This window comes from Bubalus kerabau, chromosome 9, assembly GCF_029407905.1.
Source record: "Bubalus kerabau isolate K-KA32 ecotype Philippines breed swamp buffalo chromosome 9, PCC_UOA_SB_1v2, whole genome shotgun sequence".
NCBI classification, from domain to species: Eukaryota; Metazoa; Chordata; class Mammalia; order Artiodactyla; family Bovidae; genus Bubalus; species Bubalus kerabau.
Window position 1 is genome coordinate 87690973 of NC_073632.1, and position 14530 is coordinate 87705502.

At 36.8% G+C, this 14530-nt stretch overlaps 1 protein-coding gene across 1 annotated transcript; it reads left to right on the top strand.

Moving 5' to 3' along the window:
• The first annotated feature begins 815 nt into the window (after window positions 1–815).
• Window positions 816–2641, top strand: GJE1 (gap junction protein epsilon 1). The gene is made up of 3 exons (XM_055534695.1): window positions 816–854; window positions 1517–1711; window positions 2246–2641. Exons 1-3 carry the CDS (start codon window positions 816–818, stop codon window positions 2639–2641), a joined length of 630 nt encoding a protein of 209 aa, XP_055390670.1.
• The last annotated feature ends 11889 nt before the right edge of the window (window positions 2642–14530 follow it).

Below are 14530 nucleotides of genomic sequence, written 5' to 3' on the forward strand. Positions count from 1 at the left end.
GATTAACAATGTTGTGGCAGTTTCAGGTGAACAGTGAAGGAACTCAGCCATATATCCATATATATATATATATATATATATATATATATATATATATCTCCATTCTTCCCCCAACCCCTGTCCCAACCAGGCTGCCACATAACATTGAATAGAGTTCCATGTACTATACAGTGGGTCCTTGTTGGTCATCCATCATTTTGAATATAGCAGTGTGTATATGACCTTTCCTAACTCCCTAACTATCCCTCCCAGAAATCAGTTTTATTCTGTAGAAGTAAACAAGAAAACGTGGAACTAAACAAGAAAGGATGAATACATGGGAAGTTTCCCATGTACTTATCTTTTCAGACTCACCTAACAGGAAGCCCCCCACCCCCCAAAAAAAGATCACTCAATATTTCAGAGAAAGCTCTAGGCTGGAATCCACTGATTCACACACAGGCAATTCTTAGGTAACTGAGAGGCAGTGAGTGCAGAGCCCTTACTGGGCTGGCCTCCTGCTTTGCCGGCACGCCTGGGTGACTGGCTGGCTGTGCTGTCAGTGTAGGTCAGGGGATTATTAGGTTGACTACATGCCCCAGGCTCTTTGTTTTTGTTTTGTTTTGTTTTGGGAGGGAGAGAGGAAAGTTAACTGGGGCCCCAGAGATCTATGAAAAAAAAAAAGAAAAGGAGGAGGGGAGAGAAATGTGCAGTGATAAGTGCTTTCTGTTGTAAAAGTCATGACAGAAAATAAGAGTTTGATTCTGGCAGAAGCAAACTGGCAATGTGGGTCAAGGAATAACCCTCAGAGATGCCAGGATAACATCTCCTGAGACATGTCTCTAAATTACATCAAAAACTTCTATGAAGGATGTGTGAGTATTATACAAACAGCGACGATTGTACGAGTCCTCTCTGTGTATTTTAACCTGATTCGCATGAGTGCTGATGAATAGGGTTCTCTACGTGCATGGAGAGTCATCCAAATATCAACCATTTACTTCAAAAATATTCTGAATCTAAATAACTGTAACTAGAATAATTCAGGAAGTACTTCTAGCTGTTGGTGCTTTAAAGCAACTTGCTCTGTCAATCTGATAGTTGAAGAAGTAGGAAAGAAGATGTAATGACAACCAAATAAACGCTATTTGGTTAAGAAAGTGCATATACTAATGAGTCTAATGTTGGATTTGTTACCCAATTATTTTAATAGATACTAGATATACTAAGATTATCTTGATTGTAATTCAAAAGGGATATTGATTGAATTCAAAGCTTTCTACAAATTTCCAAAATTATTTATTTCATTAGCAACAAGGTCCCATTTGACTGTTGCACTTCATATTTTCAGAGTGAAAAGCATTAAGAAATCTCATAACATATGATTTAAACTGGACTCGATGATCTTTAAGGTTCTGTCTTCAAAATTTCATAAATTTTAAATTTTTTAAAAATGTGATGATGAAAACATCCTTTAAAATGTCCTCCTTTAAGTTTTGTTTTCAAAAGATTCTTTTTTCTCCTAAAACTGTAACAGATGAAGCCTCCTACCGTGATTGGCCAATTTCACACCCTTTTCTTTGGATCGGTTCGAATGTTCTTCCTTGGGGTCTTAGGCTTTGCAGTCTACGGGAACGAGGCTCTGCACTTCAGTTGTGATCCGGACAAGAGAGAAATAAACCTCTTCTGTTATAATCAGTTCAGACCAATCACTTCACAAATAAGTTTTCCTGTGTGTACAAATATAAACCTTACTCTACACCAGATAAAACTGTTTCCTTTTTAAATGTAAAATAATATGTAGACTATGCTAATGAGTATTATTTCTGGAATAATGTTTTTAAAAATTAATCATATATTTCAGGTAAATTAATTTAAGTAGATCGAGAGTTTCTTCCAAGTCCAGCATTCTATTATCTACTGATGTTAGAATTATACTCCAGGCTTGTAATTAGAAAATGCAGATACGGTAGCTACTAAAATAAAGTATATCATCATTGTTAGTAATTGATAAGTGATGACAGTAAAATACAACTACTTTTTCACAATTATTAAGACATCTAAAGTTTTAAACTTTAAACATCTTGAAAATTAAATGAGATATGTCCAGCATTGCTACTTTCATTATATTATTTTTATTCCTCATAAGACTTAACAAAACTTAGAATTTTTAAGTTAGCCTCTATTGAGGGTCAGTACATTTTGATAGTGTATATTTTCATGACATGCTGATGGATTTTACTAAGATATTTCTGACACACTTTAGGTTTTCTGGGCATTACAACTAGTGATTGTCCTGGTTCCTGGAGCTATTTTCCATCTATATGCTGCATGTAAAAGCATCAATCAAGAATGCATTCTTCAAAAACCCATCTACACTGTGATCTACATCCTCTCTGTTTTGTTAAGAATTAGCCTAGAAGTGGTAGCATTTTGGCTTCAGATTCACCTTTTTGGTTTCCAAGTAAAACCTCTCTATCTGTGTGATGCTGTGTCTCTCAGGAAAAAATTTACTATCATAAAATGCATGGTTCCAGAACACTTTGAGAAGACCATTTTCCTCATTGCAATGTATACATTCACTGTCATTACAATAGTATTATGTGTGGCTGAGATTTTTGAGATCATGTTTAGAAGATTATGCTTTCTAATTAGTCAGTGACCAAAAGGATGATTAACTGCTGTCATGCCACTATTATTTATCAACCATTTTTACTTACTTTTATCAGTGAGTACCTCAACTCCAAACATAAATATCTGTTTTTTAAACTTACCTCACTGTGTCTGAAATTTATGTCTAGTATAAAATATAAGATTAAGTTCTAAGGCAGGGATTCTTGAACAAACCTTTCATTCCATTTTAATTTTTTTCACACATTAAGAAATATACATGGAACTAATGATAACTCATTTTTTAAACAGTACTTTTACAGAGCCCTTTCATACACAACAACTTAATCAATCACAGTATTTTGGCCAGAGAAACTTTTATCAGCTCCTTTACACCAGTGGAAAAATTAGGCTCACAGAAGTTAATGTATGTATCCAAAGTCACATAACCAGACCAGGATTCAGCTTTCTTAACTAGAAAGTCATTTCCCTCTCCACTTAAGTAAGCAGCATACATTTTGAGGATGTAATTATTGTTGCACTCATGTAAAATATAACTTACTGAAGTACAACAGTTGTCAGTTAATTATTAAAAGAGTCATTTTATAATTCGATCACTAACTTGAAGAAATGGAGCATTTACATTTTTAATATTATGCTCATACTGTTTTCTTGAAATTTTTAATATTAAAGTATATGGTAATATGGCCACTAAATAAATAAAAAATGCTATGCGAAATAATATGCATGGTATCTTTGCTTCTTGTTGGAGGAAAAAAAATCCCTCTGTGCTCATAGATATTCTATAACTATAGTTTTTATATACAAGATTAATGAGATAGAAAATTATATTTATATTGTTAGACTTCCTAAATCACTATGAAATGATTTCTAAGGTATGTTCATATTAATTCAGTGCATTTCGTTTTAACTGCCTGTTTTACCAATAATCATGTCCATATAATATCATTTAAAAACTTTATGTATGACTGCCTTATACTAGCAGTTTATTAAGGAAATAAGTATATTCAGTAAAAAACTGAGGTTTTCAATTTTTTTCTTAAGCATTATTCAACCCGTAGTTGATATCATGAATTTTTACATTTGAGGATTTTTAAATCATTGAGGCTTTCTCCACATGATAGCTCAAGAGAAATTCAACGAATAGCTGCTTAGTATCTATTATTAAACACGTACCACATTAAAAGTTCAAATACAAAGATAAACAAGACTTAGCACCTTTATAAGACCAAGAATCCATCTGCTAATGCGGGAGACGAAAGATCCGAAGTTCCCCTGGAGAAGGAAATGACAATCTACTCCAGTATTCTTGCCTAGAAAACCCCGTGGGTAGAGGAGCCTGGTGGGCTACAGTCCATGGGCTCACAAAGAGCCAGATACGACTGACTGACTAACGCACACACACACACACACACACACATAAATAATTGGTGTTTTAGTCGCTCAATCATGTCCAATTCTTTGAAACCCCACAGACTGTAGCCTAACAGGCTCCTCTGTCCATGGGATTCTCCAGGCAAGAATACTGGAATGGCTTGCCATTCCCTTCTCCAAAGGATCTTCCTGACCTAGGGATTGAACCCTGATCTCTTGCATTACAGGCAGATTCTTTACCATTTGAGCTACAGAGAAGTTCTTACATAAATAATTCTTAAGTTCTATTCTAGCGCACAGTGAAATGACTTGAAAAACAGTTGATCCTTGGTGCTTCCTTTTTAAGCTCTGTGAGATGGGGGCAGGTTAACCCTCACCAAAGACTCAATTTTGCCCCATTACTAAGCCAAAACCTTTCTGAGTACCCTATGAGATACCCCTTTGATGCTTTGAAAATGTTATTTTTCCACTGTTCTCAAATTCTTAAATTCCCTTCTCAGGCTGGTTGACTCACTGTCTTAGTCCAGTTGGACTACTATTACAGAATATCTCAGCTGGATAGGTTATAAACAAAGGAAATTTATTTCTCATAGTTCTGGAAGATGGAAGTCTCAGATCAGGGTGCAGGCATGTTCAGGTTCTGATGAGAGTCTTCCTCTGCATTATAGTCTTGTCATCATAGCCTCACATTGCAGAAAGACAGAGGGCTCTCTAGGGTTCCTTTTACAAGCACACTAACCCCATTCATGAGGGTTCCATTCCCAAGACCTACTTACTTGACAAAGGTCCCACCTGCTAAAATCATCACACTGGAGGTTAGGATTTCCAAAATACGAATTTTGGGGGGAACACAAACATCTGGCCCATTGCACTCACAGTTGCCACAGAAATTACTGTAGCTACATGAAGCAGGTCTTTCCTGTGCCCAAGGAAAGAAGGGAGAGGGGTAAAAAGACATTCTTCTTGATGGCTTCTTACAAATTTTCTAAGGGAAGATCATTAAAAAAAAAAATAGAATTCCCTTAAATATCATTGCCCATTCAAAGATGAACACTTTGATTTATTCTTATTCTGACTCATCCTAGGACATTTTCAAAGTAATGCCTCTTTAAAAGGGAATTTCTACCCTAGCTGTTGGGAAAAGTAACTATTCTCACTTCTGTGTGACTCTTGGATATTGTTCCTTTTAATCCTTTCAGGTAGTTCTTTTCCTGCAAAGATGTTACATTGATCAGGACTCAGTCAAAGACCCTTTACAGATCTCTGGGCTCCCATGCTTTGCAGCTTCTCCCCCTGAGGCACTCTGTCCTGTCAATCTAGCCTCCTCAGCCCTGGACTTTCTCTCCCCAACTGACAAGGAGGAAAGATAGCATTTCTAAGCCACTAGAGAAGGCAACGGCACCCCACTCCAGTACTCTTGCCTGGAAAACCCCAAGGACGGAGGGGCCTGGTAGGCTGCAGTCCATGGGGTTGCACAAAGTCAGGCAAGACTGAGCGACTTCACTTTCACTTTTTACTTTCATGCATTGAAGAAGGAAATGGCAACCCACTCCAGTGTTCTTGCCTGGAGAATCCCAGGGACGGAGGAGCCTGGTGGGCTGCCGTCTATGGGGTCGCACAGAGTCGGACACAACTGAAGCGACTTAGCAGCAGCAGCAGCAGAGGAACTCTGGTCACCTCTGCTTCATTTAAGTAAATAGTACATATGTGTAAAGATGCAGATTCTGTGTGAGTTTGTTTGGACAGTCTTTTTAATTCCTTAATGATCTATATTATTCTATGATTTCATTTTCTTAGTAAGTATATTAGGATTGTTAGCACACAGCTATATATTCCTGGATAATAAATGTTACCAAAAATATAGCATTTATAACATATAAATATCAGATATTTAATTATATAAAATATAAAAACTGATTTTTCTAACTAAACTGCAAATGTATCAAAAATGAATAAGAATGTCAAAGCTAAACAAATAACTAACTAGCCACTTGAAAATATATTTAAAGATATATTTAAAGTTATTGCATAAAAAGTTCTTGGGTCAAATAAGATAATTTAAATTGAAGTTTATCAGTCTGTTTATAAATGAAAAATGGTCAGGATACTACATATTAAATCCTATAAGATGTTGCCAAAATTGTAGTGCATGGCAAATTGACAGCAGAAAATAGACTTCACATTTAAAAAAGAAACAATAAATGTAATTCAAGCAGCAAATATAAGAACTTAAAAATAAAACTAATGAAAACAATAACAATTTAATAAGGATAAAGACAGAAAGTAACAAATTATAAAATGAACAATATACAATCAGTTCAGTTCAGTTCAGTTCAGTCGCTTAGTCGTGTCCGACTCTTTGCGACCCCATGAATCGCAGCACGCCAGGCCTCCCTGTCCATCACCAACCCCCGGAGTTTAGATAGATCCAAAATTCGTCTTGAAAATAACAATTAGAAAACTGTAGCATATCAAATCATGTGTGAAAGTATATCCTTGTAAGGTTTTATGATATATATGGAGTTATACATTGTCACCTGAAATACACTGTGATAATTTAAAGATGTATACTATAAAATACAAGACAACTAGGAAAATAAAAACAACAAAATTTTGGCTACTAAGCCAAAAAAGGAAATCAAAACATTCAATGAATCCAAAAGATGGCCAAAAAGACAAAAAGGAACAAAAACAGAAGGGACGAATTGAAAACAATAACAAGGTAGTAGAATTAGACGTAAAAATATCAAGTTACAATAAATATAAAAGTCTAAGCATTCCAAAGCAAAACAGGGATTGCTGACTACATTTAAAAAAATATGAACAGATCAAATTATTAACAAGAAGCTCACTTTAAATATTTAAAGATTTAATATTTTAAAAATATTTTAATGAATATTAAATAGATAATAAAAAGTATAAAAAGATATATCATGCAAACAGTAAGGATCAGAAAGCTGAATTAGCTGTATTAATCAATGAGAAAACGCAAGCAGATTTCAGGGTAAGGAATAGTGACAAGGATAAAATAGACATTTCATAATGATTAAAGTATAATTTCATTAGGAAGCATAACAGTTATAAATGTGTATGCCACCAATTAGAAAGTGCCAAAATATAAGAAGCAAAGCCTGCTAGAGCTGAAAAGAGAAACAAATCCAATTATAATTAAATATTTCAACACCAGTAATCAACTGACAAAGTAGAATATCAGGAAGGAAATAGAACACACCAATGAATAACTGGAACTAATTGATATTTAGAGAGCACTCTGCCAAACAAAGCACAGAGTATATATATTTTTTCAAGTGCATGGGTACCAGTCTTCAAGAGAGTACATTTTCTGAGTCATGATAGAGTCTCAAGGATTGAAATCACAATGGAATTGAACTAGAAATAAATATAAATAAGATACCTGAAATATGCTCAAATATTTTAGAAATGAACAATACATTTTTATGAACCCATTGATCAAAGAAAAAATTACATGGAAAATTTTAAACATAATTTATGAAAATTTGTAGAAAGTAATTAAAACAGTTATTGGCAGCATATAAGAAGCTCTAAATATTATGTTAGGAAAAAAGAAAGTTCTAAAATGATTTTAGCTTCCATCTCAAGAAATTATTTTAAAAAACAGTTTAAATACTAATTAAATAGTAGGTAAATAAAAATAAGAGCACAAAACATTGAAATAGAAGACTGAAAGATAACAGAAAAATCAATGAAATGAAAAGATGGTCTTTGAAGAGACTAGAAAATTGATCAATTTCTAGTTAGCCAAACTGAGATAAATTAGAGAAAGATATTCTTTCAGAATAAAAGAGAAAATGAAAATTACTTATACCATAAATGAAAAAAAAAAGAGAAAGGGACATCAAATCAGAACATTTAAATGATTATAAGGAAACGCCACGAACAATGTTACACCAATGAGTTTGATGCTTATGTGAAACGGAAAAATTCCTTGAAAGACACATATTACTAAAAGCTGACTCAACAATAATCAGAAAACATGAATATCTCTATACATATTAAAGAAATTAAATTTAAAAATCAAAAGCTTTCTCAGAAATAAAATATCAGGCCCAGATAAAGCTATCTCAGAAAGAAAATATCAGGCCCAGATATCTTCAGTGGTGAATTCCATCAAATGTTTAAGGAAAAAAAAAATACAATCTCTTTTAGGAAGGACTATTTGCCATGTCATTAAATGAAGCCAGTATAACCTTGATATCAAAAATGCTTAGCAAAAACAGTCTAGCATATGTAATCCAGAAATATACATAAAAGATTAGACATCATGTTCAAATGGGATTTATCCCAGGAATGAAAGGTTGCTTTAACATTTGAAAACCACTTAATGCAATTCAACTAGATTAATGGAATGAAGGAAAAAACTCACCTAGTCATCTTAGATGCAGATAAAAGCACTGGATTATATAACCATTTATTAACATAATGAAATAAACAAAAACCCATATCTCTCACTGTAAGAGAATTAGCTAAGCTTGATAAAAAGCATCTAAAAATACCTACAGGAAATATCCCACTTAATAATAGTGGAAGAATAAATAATTTCCCCTTTAGTCAGGTAAAAAGATAAGGCTGTGTACTTTTACCACTTTCGTTTAGCACTGAACTGGAGGCCAATAAGACTAAACAAAACAAAAAATACATACTTAAATATATACTTATTCATTACTGCAGTAAGACAAAAAATAGAAGATATATATACTTATTCATTACTGCAGTAAGACAAAAAATAGAAGATATACAGATTAGAAAAGAAGAAATATGGTCACAGACATAATCATGAAATAGAAAATTCTAAAGGACATACTGAAAGTTACTAGAATTTGTAATTAAGTTATCAAGGTTAAAATTTCTGTAGAGTAATAAAAACGAAATTGTAATTTTAAAATGTCATTTAATATTCATAAACATGAAACAGATAAGAGAGAAATTTTACAACAGACGTGCTAAAGCTGTACAATGAAAACTAAAAAATGTTGAAAGAAATTAAAACTGTTTTAAATAACTGAGTTTTTGCTTTGGAAGCCTTAATCTTTTAAAACTCAGTCACTCAAAACTGATGTGTTGATCCAACACAATTTCAGTTAAAATCCCAGCAAGCTTCTGTAGAAATTAAGAAGCTGCTTTTAACATTTTACACGGAATACAAAAGACCTAGAATAGCCAACATAATTTTGAAAAAGTAAAATAAAAGTAGACAACTTATATTACGAACTCTTAAGACTTGCTATACAATACAAATGAATGCACATGAAAAACAGAAACAAACTCACGGGTATGCGGGCTTCACTGGAGGCTCACTGATGAAGAACCCACCTGCCAATCCAGGAGATGTGGGTTCAGTTCCTGGGTCAGGAAGATCCCCTGTAGGAGGAAATGGCAACTCACTCCAGTATTCTTGCCTGGCGTATTCCATGGACAGGGAAGACTGGTGGGTTACAGTCCCCGGAGTCACAAAGAGTCAGACACGATTTAGTAACTAAAGGGCAACAACACGACTTCCTACAAAGGTACAATAATCAAAACAGTGGAGGGCTGGCATGCAGATAGGCATAGTGATTACAGGAATAATAGATCAAAAATAGTTCAACACATATATAGTTATGTATTTTTTAATTCTCCAATATAACTTAACGGTGCTAGAACAACCAGATATCCATGCTGAAAACATAAATAGCCTTTTTTTTTTTAAAACCTTTATCCCTGTCTCAGCCATGAATGTGTAGATGGAACTGGCCAACTCATTGGTCTTTTCTTTTAATCTTCTGCTAGTAACTGTAAGAGGGGGAAAAAATCTATTTTAGGAGATGATAAACAATAAGAATGTGAGTCTCATATATTGGAAGCCAAATTTCTACCATAGTGTACCCAAAAGAAACAGCTATAAGTATATACCATCCTTATTACATTGGCTGAGCCCTGTCATTTCCCATAAACGTATGTGTGACCACAATCAGAACAGAAAGTTTTGCTGTGAGATGACCACACTGGAGTAGTACACTGGAGTCCAGGGAATGGTGTAAAGCATTTAACTTTTTCCATCAAAACACCCACAGGTCCGGTCTCTCTCCCTTTTCTTCTTCCTGTGGTTGCTCCTACCTGATATCTCTGCACTTCTCTAACTTGCCAAAATTCTACCCCAACCTGGAAGGGGATATCAGATCCTTCAGCAATTGATTAGAGTTGGATGGAGAAGAGTTTAGGTCTTTCTTCATAGTAAAATATCAGTAAATTCTTAATAGAAAATCATCAACCACAAAATTCAACCTCATGTTTTTAGTATTTATTTCACAGAATAATTTTCATGTGCTGTTATGTTAACAATGTCTGTTCAGTTCAGTTCAGTTCAGTCACTCAGTTGTGTCCGACTCTTTGTGACCCCATGGACTGCAGCACGCCAGGCTTTCCTGTCCATCACCAACTCCCAGAGCTTGCTCAAACTCATGTCCATCGAGTCAGTGATGCCATCCAACCATCTCATCCTCTGTCATCCCCTTCTCCTGCAGCCCTCAATCTCTCCCAGCATCAGAGACTTTCCCAATGAGTCCATTCTTCGCACCAGGTGGCCAAAGTATTGGAGCTTCAGCTTCGACATCATACCTTCCAATGAATATTCAGGACTGATCTCCTTTAGGATGGACTGGTTGGATCTCCTTGCAGTTGAAGGGACTCTCAAGAGTCTTCTCCAACACCACAGTTCCAAAGCATCAATTCTTCAGCGTTCAGCTTTCTTTATAGTCCAACTCTCACATCCATACATGACTACTGGAAAAACCACAGCTTTGACTGCTGCTGCTAAGTTGCTTCAGTCATGTCCGACTCTGTGTGACCCCACAGACGGCAGCCCACCAGGCTCCCCCGTCCCTGGGATTCTCCAGGCAAGAACACTGGAGTGGGTTGCCATTTCCTTCTCCAATGTGTGAAAGTGAAGTCGCTCAGTCGTGTCCGACTCAGCAACCCCATGGACTGCAGCCCACCAGGCTCCTCTGTCTGTGGGATTTTCGAGGCAAGAGTACTGGACCTAAGTTCTCCAAAATATCAATTATCTTCTGGTGAAGGGAGTACAGTGCTTAGAAAGAAGACAGCATGTGTTGGCAGGTGGAGCAAAATCCCAAAACACTGATATTTAGGCTCCAACCCAGAACAATTATATCTGAAAGTCCGGGGGTCTGGGGGTAAGAAGGACAACTAGATATGAGCTTTTTAAGAACTTCTACAGTGAACTTTAAGGAGAATCACAGATGAGATTCAAGAAGTAATAGAAAAAGAGTACCTCTGAATTTATAAGGACAGAGAGACCATTCTGCTTTGCTTCATTAATTTCTCTATGAATCTAGCAACTTCTGACTGGATAGTGTAAATAGAGGAGAAAGAAACCATACTATCATTGCATGATTGGCTGCTTTAACAAAATACAACAGACTGCGCAATTTATAAGCAACGAAATCTATTTCCTACAGTTCTGAAAGTTGGATGGTCAAGATTCAAGTGCCAGCAAGATCAAGTTCTGGACGGAGCCTTCTTTCAGGTTGTGGACTGCTGATTTCTTGTTGTATCTGCAAATAGTGGAAGAGCAAGCTAGTTCTCTAGGGTCTCTATTATAAGGGTATTAATCTCATTCACGAGGGCTCTGCCCACATGAGCTAATCATATGCCAAGGGCCCATTTCCTGATATCACCTCAAGCATTACCTTTAAACATATGAATTTGAAAAGTGAAAGTGAAAATCACTGAGTTGTGCCTGACTATTTGCGACCCCATGTACTATACAGTCCATGGAATTCTCTAGGCCAGAATACTGGAGTGGGTAGCCTTTCTCTTCTCCGGGGGATCTTCCCAACCCAGGGATAGAACCCAGGTCTCTGGCACTGCAGGCGGATTCTTCACCAGCTGAACCACCAGGGAAGCCCAAGAACACTGGAGTGGGTAGCCTAGCCCTTCTCCAGGGGATCTTCCTGACCCAGGAATTGAGCCAGGATCTCCTGCATTGCAGGCAGATTCTTTACCAATTGAGCTATCAGGGAAGCCCATGAATTTGGGGGAAACACAAATATTCAGTACATAGTACATACATTCTTAAGAGGTAATAAATATGTTGCTCAAATTGGAGAGAACACAGAACTCAGTTCTTTGAAAAACAGGCAGCCCCCTGAGTAAGGTGATGTACTCTGCAAATAGCAGTGGAAAAAAGATAGATGTGCACTGGACATTGAGCAGGTTCTGCTGAGGTTTGGGTGAGGGTAGGGGGGAGTCTTGATTAGAAAATAGAGGGCAGAGGGAAATTTCAGAGTTTGAGATCTTGTTTCTTCAAGTGATGTGATTTCAATGAAAACCAGCTTTAAGATGAACTCTCAAAACTGGGAACTGAGATAAAATGAAGATGAAGGTTACTGGAGGAAGTAAATAAAGTGTCACATCCTGACAGTATGCATGGAGAAAAAAGAAAAAGGATTAATGTCACTGATGGCAGAAGGAAAAGTTGATGACTACCTACAATGGTATATACAATCAACATCACCAGATGCTCGACACTGAAATCAGACTGATTATATTCTTTGCAGCCAAAGATGGAGAACCTCTATACAGTCAGCAAAAACAAGACCAGGAGCTGACTGTGGCTTGGATCATGAATTCCTTATTGCCAAATTCAGACTGAAATTGAAGACAGTGGAGAAAACCACCAGACCATTCAGGTATGACCTAAATCAAATCCCTTATGATTATAGAGTGGAAGTGAGAAATAGATTTAAGGGACTAGATCTGATAGACAGAGTGCCTGATGAACTATGGATGGAGGTTCATGACATTGTACAGGAGACAAGAATCAAGACCATCCCCAAGAAAAAGAAATGCAAAAAAGCAAAATGGCTGTCTGAGAAGGCCTTACAAATAGCTGTGAAAAGAAGAGAAGTGAAAAGCAAAGGAGAAAAGGAAAGATATTCCCATTTGAATGCAGAGTTCCAAAGAATAGCAAGGAGAGATAAGAAAGCCTTCCTCAGCGATCAATGCAAAGAAATAGAGGAAAACAATAGAATGGGAAAGACTAGAGATCTCTTCAAGAAAATTAGAGATACCAAGGGAACATTTCATGCAGATGGGCTCAATAAAGGACAGAAATAGTAGGGACCTAACAGAAACAGAAGATATTAAGAAGAGGTGGCAAGAATACACAGAAGAACTGTACAAAAAAGATCTTCACGACCCAGATAATCACGATGGTGTAGTCACTCACCTAGAGCCAGACATCCTGGAATGTGAGGTCAAGTGGGCCTTAGGAAGCATCACTACGAACAAAGCTAGTGGAGGTGATAGAATTCCAGTTGAGCTATTCCAAATCCTGAAAGATGATGCTGTGAAAGTGCTGCCCTCAATATGCCAGCAAATTTGGAAAACTCAGCAGTGGCCACAGGACTGGAAAAGGTCAGTTTTCATTCCAATCCCAAACAAAGGCAATGCCAAAGAATGCTCAAACTACCGCACAATTGAACTCATCTCACACGCTAGTAAAGTAATGCTTAAAATTCTCCAAGCCAGGCTTCAGCAATACGTGAACCATGAACTTCCAAATGTCAAGCTGGTTTTAGAAGGGGCAGAGGAACCAGAGATCAAATTGCCAACATCCACTGGTTCATGGAAAAAGCAAGAGATTTCCAGAAAAACATCTATTTCTGCTTTATTGACTATGCCAAAGCCTTTGACTGTGTGGATCACAATCAACTGTGGAAAATTCTGAAAGAGATGGGAATACCAGACCACCTGACCTGCCTCTTGAGAAACCTGTATGCAGGTCAGGAAGCAACAGTTAGAACTGGACATGGAACAGACTGGTTCCAAATAGGAAAAGGAGTACATCAAGGCTGTATATTGTCACCCCGCTTATTTAACTTCTATGCAGAGTACATCATGAGAAATGCTGGGCTGGAGGAAGCAGAAGCTGGAATCAAGATCGCTGGGAGAAATATCAATAACCTCAGATATGCAGATGACACCACTCTTATGGTAGAAAGTGAAAGTGAAAGAGGAGAGTGAAAAAGTTGGCTTAAAGCTTAATATTCAGAAAACTAAGATCATGGCATCTGGTCCCATCGCTCCATGGCAAATAGATGGAGAAACAGTGGAAACAGTGGCTGACTTTATTTTGGGGGGCTCCAAAATCACTGCAGATGGCTATTGCAGCCATGGAGTTAAAAGATGCTTACTCCCTGGAAGGAAAGCTATGACCAACCTAGACAGCATATTCAAAAGCAGAGACATTACTTTGCCAACAAAGGTCTGTCTAGTCAAGGCTATGGTTTTTCCAGTGGTCATGTATGGATGTGAGAGTTGGACTATAAAGAAAGCTGAGCACCGAAGAATTGATGCTTTTGAACTGTGGTTTTGGAGAAGACTCTTGAGAGTCCCTTGGACTGCAAGGAAATCCAACCAGTTCATCCTAGAGGAGATCAGTCCTGGGTGTTCATTGGAAGGACTGAAGTTGAAGCTGAAACTCCAGTACTTTGGCCACCTGATG